We start from the raw sequence: 22,901 nt of genomic DNA, 5'->3' as shown, positions 1-22,901 counted from the left end.
TGGGGAACAGATACAGAGACGGCGGGGGACAGATGCAGCATTGGACTGATGCTGCATCCACCTAGGCAAGTATGATTCTGAAATAAATCCGATTCCCATACTGCTCTTTTAAGCATGTTACATCATTTAGCTTAGTGTTGATTGAATTTTTCTTTTACTGAGAAAGGAATAAAGCATATAGAATATGTATGGAGTTGGAAACAAACAAAGTAAAACTTTAGTACCAGAGTTGCAGGTTAAAATCAAACCCAAATTTATCAGATCGGTCACTCACCTTGTCCAGCATGTATAGATGCATTCCTTGAGTTTTGCCTGAGAAAGAGAAAAAGGTTCAGGATTTGCTATGGGTGGTAAACGCAACACTGATAACATAAATTAATACATTCTGTAGTATACAGACTAATATATCACAAATCAACAAAGAGTGACCATTCTAATACATTTTTCACCAAACAGTTCTGCTTGTGACACCAACTCAGAGTATGTTAGATATAAAAAGCATATCCTGCGCCCAATAACTTCTGTAGAACCACACAATACTTGTTGTTTAATGTAGTCTCCCAACCTCATCATTACAGTTTGCAATAGAAATCATTAATCTAATTCCCATACGCAGGACTGTATTTAGACCTCATGCTGTCCTGGCCACATTTGAGTGATAACAGCCCCTGCTGCCCCTAGCATGTAACTATGCATGTGCCATACCTGGCTCTGTGGAAGTTGGAAATCACTGTAGTATTCGCTGCTACTACACTGATCGCTGCCAGCTTCTGGGCCAGTGGCTGCCTTGCTGCTTAGTGAACACAGAGGGTCGTTTGTTTGGCACAGGTGCCATTCAGAGAAAACATTGCATTTTCTCAAATACAAAGTGTTGTCTGATGGGACAAGATGGATAGGTGAGGTGGTGACGTCAAGCTGCAAAATTTTCTCTAAACGGCACCCGTGTTTACTAAGCAGCAGGGCAGCTTCTCAGCACAGGACCTCTGAACTAGCGGTGGTCTCTGTAGTAGTGGTACCTCTTGCAGTGTTTTCACATTGGTCACATAGGTATGGAACATATATACTTAGATTACTTACTACATTGATCCAAGCTGGACTGATGTAACTATGCAAACAAAGCTATACCTAAAACTTTAATCCTCTGTACCACTTCTACCTACCTGTACCTTCTACAGGTTTTAGGCTGATTTTAGCCACTAATATCCAAAGTTAAGGAACAAGTAAACAAAATAAGAATATCATTTTCACAATCCATACATTTTTACTGGCCTCAAATGCCATTATGGTAAATTCAGTCCTGCCCACATGTTCCCTGGTACCTGGCTGCTACTAAACTGTAGAGTGTACTCTGCACACAGAATATGCACTAGAGGATGCACATGAGCTGGGGCATATAAACACTGTCTGGCTCTGGACAGGTCAGGTACTTTGTAAAATTATAATTTCTAGAGTGATGATAATGGTCTGGGAGGGTGGAACACAAAGGCAGTCTATAATTGCACATACGCATTATATAACATTGAAACCAGTCTCTGTATAGACATCATTAACAAACTTGACTCTGGACGGCTGGTAAGATCATTGGTAGCCAGTGAGAGCTATTCTGTATCTGTACATACTACTATCATTGCATATTCATGATCGACATCCCAAATACAGATAGCAGCAGTTCATGGAAGCGCAGAATTTCTTCCCGATTTAGCCCCGCTTCACTATAACATGTGGATTAGCTATGGAATTGTTTTTGTCTCAGAGGAATGTGTAGACAACCCAGATCTGATGATTTTAGCGAGCATTAGACAGCATATTGATGAAGTGTTATCTTCTTGCAGGGTCACGCATGTGCTCCCCTGCCCTTTGTCACATGGCATGACTCTGGTATACTGAGTACTACAGCTATCTAGGATCTGTTGGCTGGTATTCATGACTAAATCTTACGAAAACAAACACATAGTAGTATCTGTCAGTCCCTTTGTAAAAGAACAGTCTCTCTGTAATCTGCAATCTCTCTGCAATCCCATGTAACATGGCAAAGCTTTGTCTTTAAAGTGATGGTGGTAAAAGCAGAATTTGGGTAGTACTGAAGGTACAGACTTTGTGGGCAAGGTTTAGGATACAAACAGATCTATAAGTGAGAGATGGGTATGTCTTTGAGCAAAGTCTGGTGGGCTTGGATGGGTGTGGGTCAGTAGAAACATTCTGCACCATATTACACTACACACACACAAAAGATATCTGCATAATTGGGACCATAACAATGACTGGCTAACATTCAAGCACAGAAAAAAAAAATCAATGCTTTTTTATAGTCATGCATTTTTTTTCACTGACATTAGTAACATCCTTAATTAGCCTTTGGTTATTTATGGCCTGCTTATAAATTCACAGCCAGATGGCAATTCAGGAAAACACCAGCAATGACCTTATAAAACACAGAGAAAACTATAACCATCCTGGTCACTAGGAATGCTAAAATTGTATTCTGGCTATCAGATCTGTGAATCAAATGATGGCAAAGGTCCTTCCAGGGAATCGGTTTTTACTTAATCCATTTACAACACCAATGTCACCAATATCAACATATTGAAAGGTATACAGAGCTGAATAAATTACTTTTATACTGGTATCCACAGATAATACTGATAAATTCAGTAAGTATTTATTTATAGCACCTGCTGGTAGGGAAACTTTGTCTTTCTGAATAACATTTAATAAAACCTATAGTCCTGTATATAATCTTTAAGATATATAGATAATGCAGTGCTGGATTTACATCCTGGGTGCATATAGGCACAGAAAATCTGGTGCCTTAAAGATGAAGTTCAACTTTTCCATAAAAAATAATCTATGAAGTCAAGGGGTGTATTAAAAACTGTACAATTTTGTAAAATGTTATTATCATACCTGTAGGCCATTTGCCAGCACCCCCCCCCCCCCCAGAAAGCCTAGCTGAAAAAACTCCCGGTCAGCAATCCCCATGTCCTGCCTTATTGCTAGGACGATAAAACAACTAGTTTTTGTGCAGTGATAAGGGGTGCTAAAAGGATGCCTATCACTTAAATTAATGTAAAGCACATCTAAAGCAGGCCATTGATGGTGCAATTTTCTTTCCTGCAACCACAGTCTGTGTTCATGGGGGAAGGCCTTTTGCGGAGCTATTGTTTACTGCTAGCGACTATAGCCACTGCCAATAATCCCATGCCCAAAATCCGACCTGCTGGTTGTACCCAAGTCGACCGTTGGATCGACTTAGGTATATTCAGCCTGCCCATAGATAGTCTGAATTTCGGTCGGTCCCTGCTGAACCGGCCAAGATTTCAACCATCAATGGCCTGCTTAAATTGCTGAATGCTAGTGTTTGGGTGCACACCACATAATGCACTCTAGGATCATTGTCCGATGTAAAGTGTAACTGTGGCCAGGCAATGGATGTTCAAATACTGACATATTCCTAAACAGGATTTAAACTTTAAAATGACCCCTTTAGTGATCTCTAAAGATACAGAAACCAGGTAGCAATGAATCCTCAAATTTCACAGCAGAAGCTCTGAAATTCTTGTCTAAGCTCACCGTGCCCTCACCCTGACTCCATCAGCAGCAGCCTTCTAATTTCTAATGTAATCACAGGTAGGGGTCTGGGGGTGCTGCATCGTTGAAGACTCAGTGCTTCTTTAGTGCTTCTGCTGGGAACTTTGAGGCGTTATTGTTCCTCAGTGCTTGCTGCTACAGTGGTCAGCAAGGGCTTGTTTAAAAGATTATACTCATGTTCTCTGGATCAACTGTGGGTAGAAGATTATGTAAATGGAAGTTTTATATTATCTTTTTCTTTTATTGGTTGAACTCTATGGACTAGTGTCTTTTTCAACCTGTCTAACCATGTAACATACTGTAATGTATGCATTTTTTACTCAGAAGTAGTTATAATAAAGATTTAGGGTTCAAGTGGTTCTAAAAAACAAAAGTTTTTTTTTTTACCTTACTCCATTCTCTGCGTCAAGGTAAGAAACCTTCCAATATATGTGTCACCCCAACCCCCATCCCCAAAAACACTTACCAGGGTTGTCCCCTTCTGCAGTCCTGCTCTGATCTCTTCCTGCATTCATGGGCTTTCGTGAGAGCAGCGAGAGCCAGGGAGCAAAGGCAGGGCCTAGCCACACTGTGGAGGCAATCTGAGAAGAGGACAAGTGGAAAATGCCAGTGGGGGGCCCTGGAAGAGGAGGTCTGGGGCCACTCGGTAGCTTTACCAACATTTTAAATACATCTGCTGCTTGTATTTAAAGTGGTGCTAATTTCTAAAGGTTTTTTACTTTAATGCATTACTTACTCGAGTCCTCTCTTGATCCAGTGATGTGCCTGTCTGCAGTAGCGCTGGTCTCTCAGGACAGATTGATAGCAGCGGGAGCCATTGAGGAGGGAGCAGGGTGTGGAGCCGAGCTGCACACAGTCCATCTCAAGAGCACGCTGGCACGTGTGCCCCCAAAGCACAAGATTTGCTATGGGGGTACACACAGAAGAGGACAGAGCGGACAGAGCCTGCAGGGGACCCCAGAAGTTAAAGGGGCCACTCTGTCCAATTTCTTGCACAGAGTAGGTAAGCATAAACCTCTTTTTTTTTCATTTTAGGTAAAACTTTAATATCACTTTAAGTCAAACTCAAGGCAAACCCATTTTATTTTATTTTTTTGGACAGTGCAAGGGATGGTTATAAACCCTGTCAAGTGTTTTGTTTTTTTGCCATCTGTGTCCCATTGGGGAGATTTCCTTTTGCTTCATATCCAATAGCCACAACAGGAAGTGAGAAGAAATCTCTCCAAAGTGAGGGAAATCCCTGGTAGTCACAAGTCTCCACAATGGAAGAGATTTCTCCTTCATTCCTGTGTAGTGACCAAGTTAGTAACGGACACTAGGACAAATAGAGCAAATATCCCTTAAGCAGGGATACAGTAGTAGAAGCCCAACAAGGAGTCTAATCCCTCTCCACGTTTTCTAAAACTAAGAGTTTTCCCTTTAGTTATACTTAAAGGCCTGATAAATTATTTAAAGCATAGCTGGACAAATCCCAGGAGCCAGGTAGCCAATGCTCCTTAAAAATTAGAGTTGGTGCCTAACTTTGAGGTTTTCTCTAGTTGTTGTCAATGGACATGGCTTCTAAAAAAAAAAATCCTGCTGGATTGGACAGAGTGACTCCGGAATTCCATATTAATTTGTCCACCCCTGCCTTCTAGTATCATATGATATATTTCTATATTGTGGGATATTTGGTTCATTTTTCCTGATGTATGCTGTTCAATGAATGAAGTATGTTATATATTTATTAGGTGTAGTTGATTATTGTGAGCAAACTGCAGTGTAAATATGATAAGAAATTTAAGTATTATAGAAGCGTGGCAATAGAATAGAGAAATTAAAGTATAACAGTGGCACAGACTGTTGTGGCACTACTGGTGGTAATGATGTGAAAGACATTTCTGTAATATATACTGGTGGCCTGTGATCAGCTAATTGACCTTGCATATACTGTGTAGGTCCTTTTAGCTGTATATCTTGAATGATAACCCAATCACTTTTCTGTACGCTGCGTTCTCTTCAGATTCATCCTTACAAAACCTCTGATGCGTAACTATTTGGCTTGGGTTATTAAGTTCACAGAAATGTGTCTAGATTTGTCCTATGGCATCTTTTAATATACTAAGTGCAATCTACTCAAGAGCAATGCAATGAGACCATTGAAGCTTTGGTAGCTAGGAGTATCATCTACTCTTGCTTTAACAAGTACTGTTAGAAGTCTATTTTCTTTATTGCTTCCCTTTTCCATATGGACATAAAATGATGCTTCAGCCTGCATTACAGCCTATACAAATCATTTGTGTCATTATCCTATTACAACTGCTTACATTACTGCAGAGTGGAAGAGCCATCAGAACATACACAAGTGATAAACCCTTCACAGCAATTTAGGGCCTCACCTCTGGCAGCTATTTAAACACATAAGATATACAGCAACAACATAACATACAAATGAATATATATGTTCAGTAATTCATCATTGTCAGCTACTGTTAATTTTAAATGTTAGACCTTATAGTAAAAAAACCTAATCGTATTATGCTGTTATCAGAAAAAATACCATTACTGAATCATATGTGTGCACGGTTTATTTGCTTTTGGAATCGTGAGTTGTATCAGTGTCTTTTGAGAATTCAAATCACAGTATTTTAATGAACGTGAACAGAGAAAATTGAGTACTGTCCGTGATACTTTTTTTATTTGCACTAACATACAATTTTTCAGGACAAGCTTGAACAGGACAAATGAACGTGAAAGAAGGGAAAGCTCGATAGAGTCATGTTAAGGAAGGTGTGTACTCCCAGCAGCATGCTTTATTAGCTTTTCTTGCAGCTTTACTTCAGAAACTTTTGTGGGCCATAACAACAAAAAAAGACTTAGTTAAATGGCTGTTGATATAACATATTTATTACTGACACTGTGTGCTGTGGAGTTCCATTTTAAAACACAATTTATAGTGATTGTTATTTTAAAAAAAAACAAAAAAAAAAAAAAAACTTTACAAACATGTTATAGTTGCCTGCACTGTGCTATAGAATTCCACAGAGCTGGCCTGAACCTCCTCTTTGGTTCCCCGTTGGCACTCCTGGCTCCTCCTCCTTTGCAAGTGCCCCCATAGTAAGCTGGTTTGGTAGCCATAATCCTAGTGGCCTCCAGTGGTCCTTCAGCTTATTCAAAGTAATAAATTGGGCCATAGAACACATACACAGTACGAAAAGGACCTGGCCAGGACCACGTCGGAAGAAAGATCAATGGATCAGGGAATAAGGTAGATATTATTCCAGGTGGGCTGCAGTGATCAACTTCACTAGGCATGAAATAGTCCTTTAAATCAGCTTAAACCTACAATCAGCAAAGCTCATGCTACCTGCAAATTAGGGAACACTAGCTCTTGTGTTATGAATAAATAAAGTGGATTTTAGTGTTTCAGTGTGGCCATCCGGACTTTCTTCTGATCACTACACAGGTGTCCAAGTTGAGCCAGCACACACGCTGGAGGTGTGTGGGGTTTTGGATTGAGTGGGCCTACCTACAGTAGCGCTACTTCTCATACTTGGCAAGGACAGAGGGTTCATTGCTTGAACACAGAAAGCAAAAAGTTCTCTTCATTAAGATGGCAGGAAATGTAAGTCTTGTGGTAGTGAACCTGAAAAGTATTTAGCTGATAAAGGCCCCATGCACATAGAGTGTTTGCCCAGCTCTCTGATGTGTCTTTCCTCCTGGCAGCAGCGTTTTGGCAGAAAAAATGTTTGATGTGTAGACATGTCTAGATGAGTTTAGGTGCCCCATGCGCTTGGGCGTTAATTCATTTCATTGGCCAGAATAATGATTTAATCTGGCCACTGAATTGGCTTAACGCTTAAGCACTTAATACGAATAGCATTAACGCGCATTTAGACGAGCTTACACGTGTCAAGTGTTTTTTCTGCCAAAACGCTGCTGCTCCTGGACATGTTGGCAGTGTTTTTTCCTCCGCTTCTAAATGACTATGTGTGCATGGACACATAGGCTAACATGGACGGGTGTTTAGAGGAGGAGAAAAAAACGGCAGATGCCCCTAAAAGCAGCACTTTTAACACTCACTGAATTTATGGTTTATTGTTTTTTCTAAAATCACTTATTCTAGCCATGCCTAGAAACAAAATGGCAAACAGTGCACATCTTAAATAAGCAGGATAACACCCCTCCCAGCACCAGCAGACATCTGTCATCGGATGGGGATCCCATTAAAAGGTGCTATGTCTTGGAGCTTAGTCATTACACATGTTCAATGAACCCTTATTATTGCTCTGTTGAGGCCAAGCATTTAATTCTATCTGAAATATTTATACATATGGCATCTTGCTTTTAAACATGTTCATATGGGAACATGATGACTATATTTTGTGAATGCATGTCATGTCACAGACAAGCATGCCCACTACCCAGACACCTCTGTCTGTTGCACTCAAAGCTTTCCAGAATAGCTGTAGACTGAGGCAGCTGCAGTGCTGGTATCAGCATGTTTTATCAGAATACAAAGTTCTACCTTCATGGAGAATATTGAACACTAAAATGTGACATTTATTTAGAAGCAGAGAGCAGGGTGTTTCTATAATGCTCATGGGTATAATATACATGCTGAGTTGCATTAGTTATTAACATCCTATTTTTTCAAACTGCACTTCCTTTAAGATAGACATAACATCAATGAAGACCTAAATTCAATATCTATATAAATTATTTTGTTTTTACATCAGGCGTTTACAGAATCTAATGCCAAAGGAACACTCTTAAAAATGTTCTAATCCAATGTGCAATTATCCACAAAATTGTAGAACCAGATGGAAATGGATGTGGCTAAAAGAATAAAAAAAATATTACCAGCTCATAAGCACTTTACAGCTACTGCTTCAATATTATTACCATTTACGCAGTTTCCATAAAACCTTCTGGTCTAGACTTGGGACTATCTTTATTACTATTGAATATACGGTATATACTTAAATGCTTCCACTACAATACCATCAAAACATGCACCTCTCTTTGCAAATTCATTTGACTAGTGAAATCATGGTTTCATTGACACTACAAAAGAAACTGAACCTACACTGAACCTACACTGAACTTGTTAAAAGCAATTAATCTTGAAGAAAAGAGGATTTGTGGCCTCATGTTCTATTAAGTCTCATTAAACACATAAAGCCTCATTCACTATAGAGTAAATGCAAATATCTAAGTATAGTAACCTACAAGAACCTCTTTAGATGGGTTCTACCATTTATTGCATTTAAAAAATTAAATGAGCCAATATTATGGTCCAAGTCGATTCAACCTAGAGAGATCTTTCCCTTAAATAAGGTGGTGGCCCACTCATATCAGTTATGGCACCATTACAAAGTTAAATTTCCACCCCCCCCCCCCCCCAGCATCCCTTATAGGAGACCCCCGCTTCCCTCCGGCCTTTAGCAACAGTAGTACGTTTGGTATATGGAAAGTAAGCAACCTCACTACTTTGAAATAACTATCCATAAATAACAAATTTCGCACTTTTTCAAATTTATGTGAGGTATATAATCTCCCATTTTCAGAATTACCCCACCATACTCAAGTCGAAACATTCTACCAAAAATACTTCTCTCTAACATTGTATACCCCTTATTCCCAATTTGAATAAGAAGCCCTTATCTCCTTGCCAAGAGATAAGGGCTTGATCTCTCGTATTTACTGTTTAAACAAATTTTCTCTTTCAGAAAAATCAAAAATCGATGCTGCAATGGGAAATTGACTTGGACCAATCTTTTACACTACCAGAATGGACCACTATGATCCAAAACTTACTGAAATGTACTCGCTCAATTTCGGCGAGAGAAGCAGCCATCAAAATGCACACCAGATGGTACCTAACTCCCTTTAAAATAAATTCATTTTATCCCTCAGTATCCCCCACCTGTTTTAGGGGATGCCCAGATCAAGGCACCATCTTACATACATTCTGGAACTGCAAAATTTTGAATCCCATATGGTTACAAGCAGCTGCTAAGATTGAACACATCATAGGAAAAAATATTCCCCTCACTCCTAAGATGTGTTTATTGTTTGCACCTATACCAAATATACCCATACAGCATATTAGATTAATTCACACACTCTTCAACTCAATCCACTGGATGATAGCACTTAACTGGCACTCACCAATAGTCCATTGGTCCCAAGTATTGAGCAGAATGGAACAAATAAAACTCTCAGAACGTATTCACCATACTCTTCTTGACACCATGCACAAAAAAAAAAAAAAAAAAAAAAAAAAAAATGGTCCCCTTGGGATAAAAACTAATCCTTAGACGTCATCACTATTGTTATGTTGTATTGCTATGTTCTTTTTTAAATATACCATTCATCTCATATTAAGCACATACTTGATATAGATTGAATGTACCTATTTTTCTGTTGTACATTTGTACTAAACTATGACCTTTTGCAATAGTAAAAATCATTTGTAAGCAAAAAAAAAAAAAATAATGAAATGAGCCACCTTGTTAAAGAGTATGTTGAATACTTACCGATCAGTGGGCATTGAGTCCAATATTTGCTATCTTGCAAAGATAGGTGTGTTGATAGAGTGTTCCACACTGGGAACTGTGGTTCTTCCTGCTAGCCTTTGCAGGACACTGTAATTGGATGGCCCCCAAGTGCTTGTATGCATGCCTGACAATGTCGGGGCATGCTGCTAATGAGATGACAGGTTGGTGTCCTGAGGTATTTCCTCCCAGATCTGGACCAGGGGATCATGAGCTCCTGAACAGACTGTGGTGAAACCTGGCGGTGTCGAATGGACCAAAACATAATGTCCCAGATGAGCATGGGGGGCATTTAATGGTATCAATTCCTTCACCCTCCTGGAACTGGCTGCATACTCTCCCCACATGAGGTCGGGCATTGTCGTGCACCAGGAGGAACCCAGGAACCACTGCACCCATAGGGTCTGACAATGGGTCCAACGATTTCATCCCGATACCTAATGGCAGTCAGGGTGTCAGAGGTTTGTGTCTCCCTCCCTCCCATGGATATGCCTCCCCTGACCATCACTGACCACCTTCCAAATCGGTCATTTTGAACGATGTTATAGGCAGCATAACATTCTCTGCGGCTTCTCCAGACCCTTCACGTCTGTCACGTGCTCAGGGTGAACCTGCTCTCATTTGTGAAAAGCACAGGGCCCCAGTGGTGGACCTTCCAATTCTGGTGTTCAATGGCAAATGCCCATTGAGCTCCACTGAGCAAACGTCAGACCCTCAGGCCACCCTTATGAAGTCGGTTTCTGATTGTTTGGTCAGAGACCTTCACACCAGTGGCCTGCTGGAGGTCATTTTTTAGGGCTTTGGCAATGCTCATCCTGTTCCTCCTTACACAAAGGAGCAGATGGCGGTCCTGCTGATGGGCTAAGGACATTCTATGGACCTGTCCAGCTCTCCTAGAGGCTGCCTCCTGGAATCTCCTCCATGCTCTTGAGACTGTGCTGGGAGACACAGCAAACCTTCTGGCAATGGCACTTATTGATTTGTCATCCTGGAGGTGTTGAACTGCCTGTGCAACCTCTATAGGGTCCAGGTATCGCCTCATGCTACCAGTAGTGGCACTGACCCTAGCCAAATGCAAAACTAGTGAAAAACAGTCAGAAAAGAGGAGTAGGGAAAAAAGTGTCAGTGGCCTCTCCCTGTAAAACCATTCCTGCTTTGGAGGTCATGTCATTGTTGCCCATCTAATGCACCTGTTGTTAATTTCATTAACACCAAAGCAGCTGAAACTGATTAACAACCCCCTCTGCTACTTAACTGACCCGATCAATATCCCAGGAGTTTGACTTGATGCTATAGTCAGATTAAAGTGTTCATTTAATTTTTTTGAGCAGTGTATATGATTTATGTGAATAAATTATGGCAAACGTCACTTCTCTGTTTAGTACCACTTTAAAGCCACATTGGCTCTCATGCAAGCAATTGCTAAGGCTGATGCATCCTAACACACATGCAAATGAGGTGTTGTACAACAATTGATTCTTATCGGGGTTTTGTGCAGCTCTGCACTAAAGTGCTGCTATTCTTCCATACATTCTTCAGTTATCACTTGAGCTGGCTGACATTTTATGCAATTGGTATTCACACAGCCTAAATATACTCTTCTTCAAACATATTAATGAAGTTCCATATTTACTTCCAAGATGTGCTGTCATTGGCAGGAAATATTATTGTATTGTTTTGTTTTCTTACTGTATTTTACTGGCAGGCACTAGGCAACTAGCCCAGGATTGCATCTATAAGGCACCTGGTAATATTACGTCTAAAACTATTCGCAAAATGATCATACAGGTTGCCGCATGTGGTCAGTGGATTACTAGCCATTGCGATGTATGTCCAGCCTTTCTCACATAGCATTGACAGAATCTGATTTGTATAGGATTTTGTACATTCATCTGACTTAAAAATATATGGCAATGACCTGCCACACTGGAGATTAAAATAGATGCAGCCATTCAAAGAGTGAAAGGAGATAATGTAGACAGAAGACTGCTCATACACCTTAACACTCATTGTTATTGGCAGAAAACAGCAATGTAATACATATGCCCAAGGCTATATGTAGGCCAGTGTGAGCAAAAGACTCTTAGGAGCGCTGTGACCTATATACTTATGCTTCATCCATCGCTCATTATTTTACAACAGAAACAAAAGAAAAAAAAAAAAAAAAGTTATACCGGCTAAATATAGGCCTCATGCACACAGGCTTTTTAAAAATTTGGCAGGAAAAAAAAAACGCTTCTAATGTTTAAGTGCATATGGTGTCTAAATGCAAATGCATTCTACTGGCCAGAATAATAATTTATTCTGACAATTGGAATACATTTAAGTGCATACGTGCTTTTAGACATGTTTTTTCTGCTCAAAAGCTCCTCTCAGAAAGCACCTTTGGGGGAGTTTTGTTCTCCCTGTAAACCACCTACATGTACATGGCCATATAGGATAACATGTGTGCATGAGGCCTAAACATGAATGATGATATTTTGGTGCCTTTATGCTCTGAAAAAGTATGTCAAAAACCTTCTTGCTAATTCCAATTCCAATTATATCCACAACACTAAGTAAAGGTGCCAACAAACCTAAGGCTTACTTTGCCCGATTTGTATGGTTACCCAAGATCGGGTATTGATCCTATGATTGTAAGAACCCCTTGACCTTACCAGATATCCAGTGGATAAACATTCTCTGTCCAGACAATAACCATTCCGTCTCATCCCATAAATAAAGCTGGCACCAGTATTCCTTCTCCTCCTCCATAGCCCAAAACATGCTTATTCTGTTGATCCCAACTTTAAAGCTGCAGACAGGGGAATTAAATAAATCATTTACAACAGTTTTGTGATGGTAGACTGTAGATCCTTTTAAAAAGGTCCTGCACTAGATTTAAACAGCCCTGCCATAATTTGTGGTGGCTTTACCCAAATGTGCGGCAGAGTCAGAGTGAAAGTAGAGCCATTACTGCACTGAATGTAAAAATAATTACTTTCAGTTCATGGTTAACAAAACTGGAGGCAATTAAGATCAACTGTAATATGGCATACGCTGCCTGTCTCTGTATGCGGTGTAGAAAACACCATGTTTGTTTCCCACCTGTCACTGGTTCTGAAGGACGCTGTTGAATTCACCGCTGGTAGTCTTCTAGCGATCAGTGATGCTGACAGTGGGCACAGCCTGATAGGGATTTCCCTTGTGATTGACAACACGGAGAAGGTGGATTCTATAAACGTAGCAGGCTGTTTACTGGCTATGGATCCATCCACTGCCTGCTGTCAATCCCAACGAGAGAAGACCTGAGAGGGGACTAGTATCTCTGAATCCCCATCAGGTTTTGTCCACTCAGCTTCAAATATGCTTGGCTGTTGCACTGTCTGATAGCTGCAGCAGTGAGAAGGGAGCTTAGCTGCAATGAAGACAGAGGGGGTTATTTACTAAAGGAAAATCCACTTTGCACTGCAAGTGCACTAAAATTGCACTTGGAAATAAAGACGCTGTAGATCCGAGGGGGACATGCAAGGAAAATAAAAAACAGCATTTTAGCTTCCACATGATTGGATGATAAAATCAGCAGAGCTTCCACTCATTTCAGATCTACCCCTTAGATTTAGAGCGACTGAACTTCCAAGTGCACTTTCAGCGCACATTCAAGTGCACTTGCATTGCAAAGTGGATTTGCCTTTCTTAAATAACCCCCAGAGTGTCTATACCCCAAATTCATGGACTTGTTTCCCACAGGTCCCTGAATCTGTTGCCCGCACCATTTGTCATGCAGAGTCAAGACACTCTTATGAATTCCCCTGAGAGTTGTAGTTCTACTGCGATAGGGGAATTTCACTTACGAGACTGTTTTTATTATGTAAAGTGGCAAATGGGCAAATCTGGTAATACAGCTGAAGGGATATTGGCATCAAAACCCTTGAACAATGGAATAGCTGGTGGTGCCTCAACATCTATGTAAAATTGAATTATCTATGTGAAACTGAAATATCTGTTTATTCTGTGCATGCTGTTTAGCAGTGTAACCAGTTTATATTTTTAGGACCTGACAGATTTACTCAGTTTATTAATACCGTCCTCTTTTGGTCTGCATAATTGCCTAAAGTGAATGGTTAAAAAGTCTGGGTAATTAAAACCAGAGTGAGGACCGCATATCAAAACAACCAGTAGATCAAGATTTACATGAACCTGAAGTTTTGTGAATTTCGACTTCTGCCTGTGAGGCTAAGTTTACATGGATGGTAATACTTAAATGCTCATAGCATTAGTTTGCATTTCAGATGCGTTTTAGATGCATTTTAGATGCATTTTCGAGATGTCCACATGATTTCTGCAGCTCTCCAAATGTCGTTTTTTTTTGGATGGTGGGGCATACAAGGAAAAGAGCCTTGTAGTGCTCAAACATGTGCCAGACACCTTAGGAACATTGAAAATGCGACTACAATGTGCTTTCATTGATTTGAACAGAGGCTTTTGGTAGACTTTGCAAGTGGTAATACCTGCTAAACATTGTAGGCAAAATCAAAATAAATGAGAAGCAACACAAAAGTGTAGTGTGTATGAGACCATTTGCGATTTATGTAAAGAACAGGCATTTGCTTTGCGAAGTGTTGGGAAAGCCTAACGAACATGAAGCAAACGCCTGTTGTACTTCCATGTGAACAAGGCCTAAAGTCTGAGTTTGGCCAAGACCACTTTTTCTTCCTGAGCTTCTCTATTGGTCCTTCAATGTGATGGGTGGCCTCAGTAAACAACAGGGAGAACTGGAAATATGGAGGGGGCATTGGCATAAATGAAATGAAAAGCTTAAGTTTGCATATAGCTTCAGATGAATCTACTGATCATCCTAACATTTCTGCTTATACGTTTTTTCAGCATATACTCAGTTTGAATTTGTGACCCTAAATTAAACCTGCTATAAGCCTGGGAAACTCAATGTAACTAAATTGTCATATTATGGGTAGAGGTAAAAATCAGTCCTTTTGGCAGAATACCTTCTGCATATATTCTAGAAGGATGGTGTGGTTCTAGGGGTGCATAGAGTCTTGTGTGGCTTTAGAACATTCCCATATACAGAGAACCAGCGTTTCCAGGGATGCTAGCTGCTATCAGCATTCCTCCAATTTCTAAAGCTAGGGAACATTCGTGAGTGCATGTATGACCCTTAGCCATTTTTGTACCTGTAAACAACTTGGATATGACTTTTTTTATGGTTTCTTTGAATGTAATTTTTATTGGAATTTTTCATCAAATAACAGGAAAATAGCATGAAAATACCACAGTACAAAAGTATAATGTAACCTTGCCCTGGTTACACATAAGAAGTTATACCAAAAACCAAAAGGCAAATCGAACTCCGGTGAAGGTAAGAAACATAGAAACATAGGTAGCCCTTTCTGTACCCTAATGTGTGGTGCAAAAGGAGGGCTCATTAAATCAAGAAACATACTGAAATAGTACCCCTCAATCCTCTCAGGTCTCGCCTTGCCCCAACTAGGCAGCGGGATAGAGGGAGGCCGAGAGGCCTGGGGGGCCTCCATGGTAAAGGGTGCTTTGCTGCCATGTATGGTGCATCGCAACAACAGTAAAACACAGATAAATATTGAAACATTATAAAACCCTATAAGCACCATACAGCGAGACCATGGATGGAATTGAAGGTAGGGTGGCAAATAAGGTAAACAAATTGGCAGGAAACTAGACATGAAAAATAAGATGTGCATGGGTAGATGATTGTAAGTTAGCCCTGAAGGAAAGGGGGGGCAAAGGAAAACCATAATTGATTTAGGCTACTAGCGCAAGTAGTATTTCTGGGGTAGGACCTAGTATGAAACAAGTTCAATGAAAAATATGGGGATCACCCCCCAATGGATATCACATTCTTACTGAGCACCCAAGCAGTTCATAAAAGTTTTAGGTACTGATAATCACTGAATGACTCCAACCATTATAGAAATCAATTATGCTACTATGACAGTGGTTTTGCCCGTTGGTGGTCAAAGCATTTTAAGGGGACAATGTTAAATTGATTTTAAAATGAGCTTGGAATTAGATGCATCTTCTGAGCAAACAGGATTCAAAGAAACTATTCATGATGTTCCATTAATGCTATCTGTGTTTCGTCATTATGCTGTGTAGTAGTGAGCTCTTTATTGAATTAATTCTCTAGCACTAAATAAAAATGTTAGCATTCCATGTGTTTAGATAGCAATGATGATGCCCTACAACGTACACATTTAAATATAGTACACACATTGTTTTATCCTCTTACAAAATCGAGTCACTTTAAATTCTGCCATCTTTACTTTTTCTTATGTTACATTTCAAGTTGTCCTTTTTTGTGGCACCAAGTCAGTAAACTGCTGAAGCTGTCAGATATTTTGTCCTTTTTTTGGAAGGGTGTGGGTTAATTGACCACCAGCCTGCATTCTAATCAGCCAACATCTGTGCAACATCTGTTGGGCTCTTGGTCAGGCAGAGAGCGGGGGCAGACACAGAATTACTTCCTAGCAGGAGAATTTGAGCACAAAGGTTTCTGCTCTCTGCCTTCCCTTTGTACCAGCTGCCCTGGGTTGTACAGAGAAAGGAGAATTCTTTGACACTGTTGGAACTAGTGCTGAGCCAAATATTAAACATCCTATGTGACACACGTGCTTAAAAATTAATAAATGTTACTGTAGAAATTGCAGACCCAATAATTGTATTTCTCATACAGGCAGTGAAGGGGTTCATTGATTAGGAGCTGAGACTATATCATTTTCAATAAAAACTCACTATAACAGTACAGATATAATATGCAAAGTATAGATAGACAGTACTCTTTGCAACCAAACTGTAGGATGGATATGCAAAATATTAGTGAACATCTGTCATATTACAATGAAAAGAATAATGGTATGCATGCTAGTGTCAGCCAATTGGAGTTCAGAATTTAGCTGCCTGGAATAAGCAGACAAGAGATGAGTTGTTATGGATAACTAGACACCATTGCTTATGGTCCGCTTTATGGTTTAAAGCAGTTAAACTCTTAGGGCATATTTATTAAACACATTGTTAGCTTGCTGATCATATCTTGCTCATTCTCAAGTTAATTTGCCTGTCACATGGATTGGGCCCTTTCTATCCAGCTAAACTCTCACCCAGGAAATATCAGTTATTTTCTTAAAAGAATGTCAGCTGGTAGTGTCTGAGTACTTCAGATGTGAAACTGTCAACCATTGTGGCCCATAACAGCTCAATCAAGAAAACGTTTCTTCAGTTATTTTTTGGTTTCCAGGCCTAGGCAAATGATGTCATAAACCCAGGCGTCCTCAGGTGGGGAGGAGGGGCTATGCACACCCTCCCCTGCCTGCATCCCTGAGCTAACTCAAGATGGCCACAGCTAGAAATGCTAGGGGGGTCTTTTTCAACCTGATTTCTCAGCAAATAAAAGCATGGAGACATAGATGAATGTGTGAGTTTAATTTGAATATTAAAAATGAATATTTTTTTTTTGGTTTGTGGTTCTTAGGCCCCTTTCACACGGACGGACCGTCTATCCGTTTTTCTTCCATCCGTCGACGGACGACAATGCATTCCTATGGGCAAACGGATGACCATCCGTTACCATCAGTTAACCTCCGCTTCCGTTTTTATCCGTTTTTTTTAACGTACAAAGCTACGTCCAGATCCGTCAAAACGGATATTAACTGACGTTAACTGACAATGTCCGTCAACGTCCGATCAGTTAAGATCCGTTTTGAAGAAATAATTCAAAGTTCATAATTTGACAAATAAAAAAACAAAGTGAAAAAACCTTTATTTTAAAAGGGTTATGCAGAATAATAAAACTAAAACTGTTTTGAACATATCATGTGCTTTTGTGTCTTTTTATGCTATCAAAACACAATGAAATACCCAAATTAATGAATTAATAAATTAAAATTTGCACTGCATTATATATATATATATATATATATATATATATATATATATATATATATATATATATATTATATATATATATATATATATATATATATGTACTGCCATGAAACTTCTCCTGATGGAGATAGAAAGTAGTCGGCAAATTGTTCACGCATGGCAGTGTAGGATGGGTGGAGCAAGGCTTTCTAGGTAATTTCCTTAAATGCAAAGAAACTGCTGTAAATGGATGAAAACGGATACAAAAACGGATGAAAAAACGGATGTAAACGTGTACATTAACGGATGAAGACGGATATTAACAGAACGGAAGACGGATGAAAACGGAGATGAACGGAACGGATGACGGATGAAGATGGATGAAGCAACGGATAAGAACCGATACGTTTTTAACGTGGCTAAACTGATGGTGCCCGTGTGAAAGGGGCCTTAGATGTCGTGTACTTCCACTTTAAGGTAAGACAAAGGACAATATAAAAGTACAGTAACACAACAACCAAACTTAATTTTTGACTTTTTTTTTAGCAAATATCTAAATTACTTGAGTTACTGTATTGTCACACAACACTATTAACTTGCACCGTCCTGAATAAGCAGGTCAGGTCTGCTTTAATCAATAGGGTCAACTGAAAATAACAAGGTCTATGGTAATTCTGGAAAACAAAGATTAATAAACCAAAAACTGTGTGAAAAATAACAAAGCATACCTTATATTTAACTAAGAATAACATCAGAGGTGGGTGGCATCTATACACGGAGTGGGAAAAAAACCCTTCTCTAGCCAAGTTCAGTGAACAGATTTTACAGGTAACTCTGGTGCATACCATTCACACATTTTAACAGATATGCTATTAAAGCGGCACTCCACCCAAAAGGGCAAACTCTGCTTGTCTAAATCCCCCCCCCCTGCCACATTTGATTTAGCACCATTTGGAGGGGGGGGGGGCAGGTAACTGGTTTTGACAACTGAAGTTCACCCCCCCCCCCCTGCAGCCTTTCTGGGACCCTTCACAGGTCCCAGAAGACTGCGGACCATTCACAAAGCGCAGCACGCTTTGCACATGCACAGTAGGAAACCGGCTGTGAAGTCGCAAGGATTCACTGCTGGTTTTCCTTCGTCAAGATGGCGGCACCAGCACCCGATGGCCAATTGAAGAATCGGCTTCGGTGAGGACAACACTGAATGCTCGGACTAGTGCCCGAATATTAAAAGTCAGTAGCTACAGTATTTGTAGCTGTTAACTATTAATTTTTTTTTTTTGGAGGGGCGGGGGGGGGGGGGGGGCTGGAGCTCCTCTTTAAGTAGGAGTTGCTTTCATTTGGTGACAGATGCAGTCACATAACTCAAATTCACACTGGTGTTCACTTTCCAAGCCATAAATACTTAAAAATCTCATGCCATTGTAAATGTTGCAGGTGACATCAAATGTTCTTTGGACACCTCCAAGTGCATCTGTAGCAGCAAAACATAACAAAAAGCCACTTAGGCTGTAGCGCAGGCACATCTGGAAACTGGGATGTTCTTGAATGCAAATATTGCCAACTTTCTTCACCCCACTCTCCCTATTGGTCCTACAGTGTAATGGCCAGCCCCCCTAACCAATAGAGATGCAATGAAGGCAGGAACAGACAGGCAGTGCTGAAAACCAGGAAGCTTGCTGCATCTTATGATGACCTGGATTTCATGGATTCATGGCACTATGCAGTGGATCACAGTGATGTGTCAGAACCTTACATTTTTTTTTAAACCCAGGACCCTGCATTCACTATATCTGGTCTTCCACATTACACAGACCATGGAAATGCAATTATTTTAGTAAATATAAATGGATAAATACATTTTCTCATTAGCAGTATATAGCAGTGCTGTGACTTCTATTAGTGTCCTGCCGAGCACTGGTTAAATCTTGTAGGAGGGGATTTCATTCTTCTCTGACGGTACTATAAGGTTGCATGACCCCTGACCCTCTGTCTGGACAGTGCAGATTTGCCTTGTGTCAATCACATGCACTCTCCCCCCCCAAAAAAAAACTATCTAGCAATAGACACCAAACTGAGCATGTGCAGAATGCCCCCAAGACTCTTTACTATCAGGAGATGGAAACAGTGGCAGTAGGGGAGGATCAGATAAGACAGGATTAAACAGGCTTTTTTTTTTTTTTTTTTTAACACAATGCGCAGCATTAACCCCTTAGGTTCCACAGAGAGTATAACATGCATGCTTTACTGCATATACAGACTCATTTTAGGCTGCTTTCACACTGGGACGGACGTTGATGGTAAAATGCCACTCGTTTTAGCGGCGCTATTTGGCTATCGGGGCATCGCCGAATAAAGGGTTAAATGCGCCCGTGCAACGCTGCTGCCGAAGAGCTTTGCAGGGGCTTTGGCAGAGGCACCCATTCATTTCATTTATACATCGCTCCTTGCCCACCCCAAAGATGCTGCTTGCAGGACTTTTTTTGCAGGACGTCCTGCCAGCGCACCGCCCCAGTGTGAAAGCACTCGGGCTTTCACACTGGGACTGCAGGGGAGGCGTTTTTCAGGCGCTTTACAGGAGCAATTTTAAGCCCAAAAGCGCCTGAAAAAGTCCTCAGTGTGAAAGGGGTCTTACTGTTGTGGGTTTAGTAAAAATTTAAGACACTACAATATAGAGATGGACAAGGGAGGCAAACAAATATCGAACAATAAATAGCCAACAAAAAGACGTGATATTTCACTTCAAAAAACCTAGCAAGCTACGTTTGCAGATTTTTCATTGACTTGTGACAAATTGTTTAATCCAGTGCTTTTCTATGGGTACCTACTGTATGTAAACTTTTAGAAGTTTTCTAAAATTCTAAATATTCCTACAGGCTTCCAAATATGGCTCTCCACTACTAATTTATTAATTAGTATACATTTTGGATTGGATGTGTACACTGTAAACAGATTATGATGGATGGCCACAAATAGCTTATAGAAAGATGAAGGTGGAAAGGGAGGGGGATGTAGTCATCTATTTGTAACAGATACTGTGGAGACATTAAGAGAATGTGGTTGACTTACTAAAGCCACAGAGGCTGTTTACCTTCCAAGGGAAGTTGCACTTTGCAAGGGAATCTTCCCCAGAGCTTAGTATATATGGTGAAATGTCACTTTCCAAATAAAACCCAATTACATGCAAGGAGGAAAAAAACAGCATTTTTGCTTGCACATGATTGGATAATGAAAGTCGGCAGACTTCATTTTCTAACCTATGGGTACATTTCCTTGCAAAGAACATTTTCCCTTACAGAGTGAACAGTTGATTTGCCTTTAGTAAATCAACCTTAATCTCTCATAAAAAAAAAAAGTGCTATATGTATAAAGTATAGTAACCAAGAGGCACCTGCACATACCTAAAGCACACTTCAAACCCCCTCTATTATAGCTGAATCCTGGCCAATTCTGACAGGCAATGCTCCAATACTTCCAGGTAGTGTGCCACTAAGCTCCACCCCAGCTGGATTGATAAATTGAAATTTGCAGGAGGCAGGAAGTAGTAAATGGTAAAGTCAAAACATGCCCAAACTTTTCCTTTCTGAACCGCCCAGGATTCGATCATGGCAGGAGAGCTTAGGAGGATGCTGCACCTTATACTCACAGCAGTTCTTTTTTTTTTTTTGATCACAAACTCTTTTTTGCTTTTAATCACAAATTCTCTTTAAGCTTGAATTCCCAGGTAACCGCATTCGTAAGCGGGAAAATGTACACATCTAAAAGCTGGATGTAAACATAAGATGGCGGCTGGAAATGAAGGCATGAACGAATTGTCTTTTTTATGAATATACTTGCATGTTCAATTAGCTAGCCTGAATGTTAATATCTATGGAAGACAGAGAACAGCCAGACACTTGCGGTTGCTCGCCTAATCCCTGGGGAAACAACAGCAATCAGCTAAACAATTCACTGCAGCTAGTTCTGCCAAGAGGGACCAGCCAGAATGGTGGCAATTATCTCCAGTCTACAGAAACATTAATGTCTGTTTTAAATTTGCATTAGGCCAACACTTTAGACAGAGCAGTTCACACACAGAAGAATGCCATGGAGCTTAAGCCTGACACAATGGGGGTTATTTACGAAAGGCAAATCCACTTTGCACTGCAAGTGCGCTTGGAAGTGCAGTCGCTGTAGATCTGAGGGGAAGATCTGAAATGAGGGGAAGCTCTGCTGATTTTATTATCCAATCATGTGCAAGCTAAAATGTATTTTATTTTCCTTGCAAGTCCCCCTCGGATCTAGAGCGACTGCACTTCCAAGTGCACTTGTAGTGCAAAGTGGAGTTGCCTTTAGTAAATAACCCCCTATAAGTCTATTTTTTGCTCAAACTTGCAGCCTGAAGGTAAAAAAAAAAAAAAAAAAAAAAAAAAAAAGGACAGATCACTTTACTAACACAAGCAATGTTAGTACCGCAATCTCCATTGGCTGCCAGCGCTGATTGGAGGCGGATCTGATGCTGGTTTTCCAGCATGCACATTTAACAGAAATCGGTTGTGAGATTGGCTTCTGTCGGACAGGGAGATGTACACAAGGCCGAAAGTCAGCCGGAACCAACTGTTTTCAGCCGGCTTTTGGCCTGTGTGTACCCGGCGTACAGGGAGAATAGACACATGCTCCCCCCCCAGTCAACAGATCCAAGCACAGCTTATCCCTCGTAATTACCAGCTGCATGATCAAATTATAATCTCTGTAGGATAAAACCAAACCTTTGTTTGCTTTTTGCTCTATTATCTGCTGTAAAGCATATGTAACCCCTTATGCCCTGTACACATGATCGGATTTTCCGACAACAAATGTTGGATGTGAGCTTGTTGGCGGAAAGTCCGACCGGGAGTACGC

The 22,901-nt window shown here is 40.4% G+C and overlaps 1 protein-coding gene across 5 annotated transcripts in view; it reads right to left on the bottom strand.

Annotated features, from left to right (window-relative positions):
- PDLIM7 (PDZ and LIM domain 7) overlaps window positions 1-22,901 on the bottom strand; it is a 191,851-nt gene that overhangs the window by 23,168 nt on the left and 145,782 nt on the right. For all 5 annotated transcript variants that reach the window (XM_073620500.1, XM_073620505.1, XM_073620503.1 and 2 more), the window contains exon 6: window positions 275-312. In XM_073620500.1, coding sequence (XP_073476601.1) covers window positions 275-312 — 38 coding nt within the window. The remainder of the gene's footprint in view (window positions 1-274; window positions 313-22,901) is intronic.

This window comes from Aquarana catesbeiana, linkage group LG03 (genome assembly GCF_042186555.1).
Source record: "Aquarana catesbeiana isolate 2022-GZ linkage group LG03, ASM4218655v1, whole genome shotgun sequence".
Lineage (NCBI taxonomy): Eukaryota > Metazoa > Chordata > Amphibia > Anura > Ranidae > Aquarana > Aquarana catesbeiana.
This window is presented reverse-complemented; position numbering and strand designations above follow the sequence as displayed.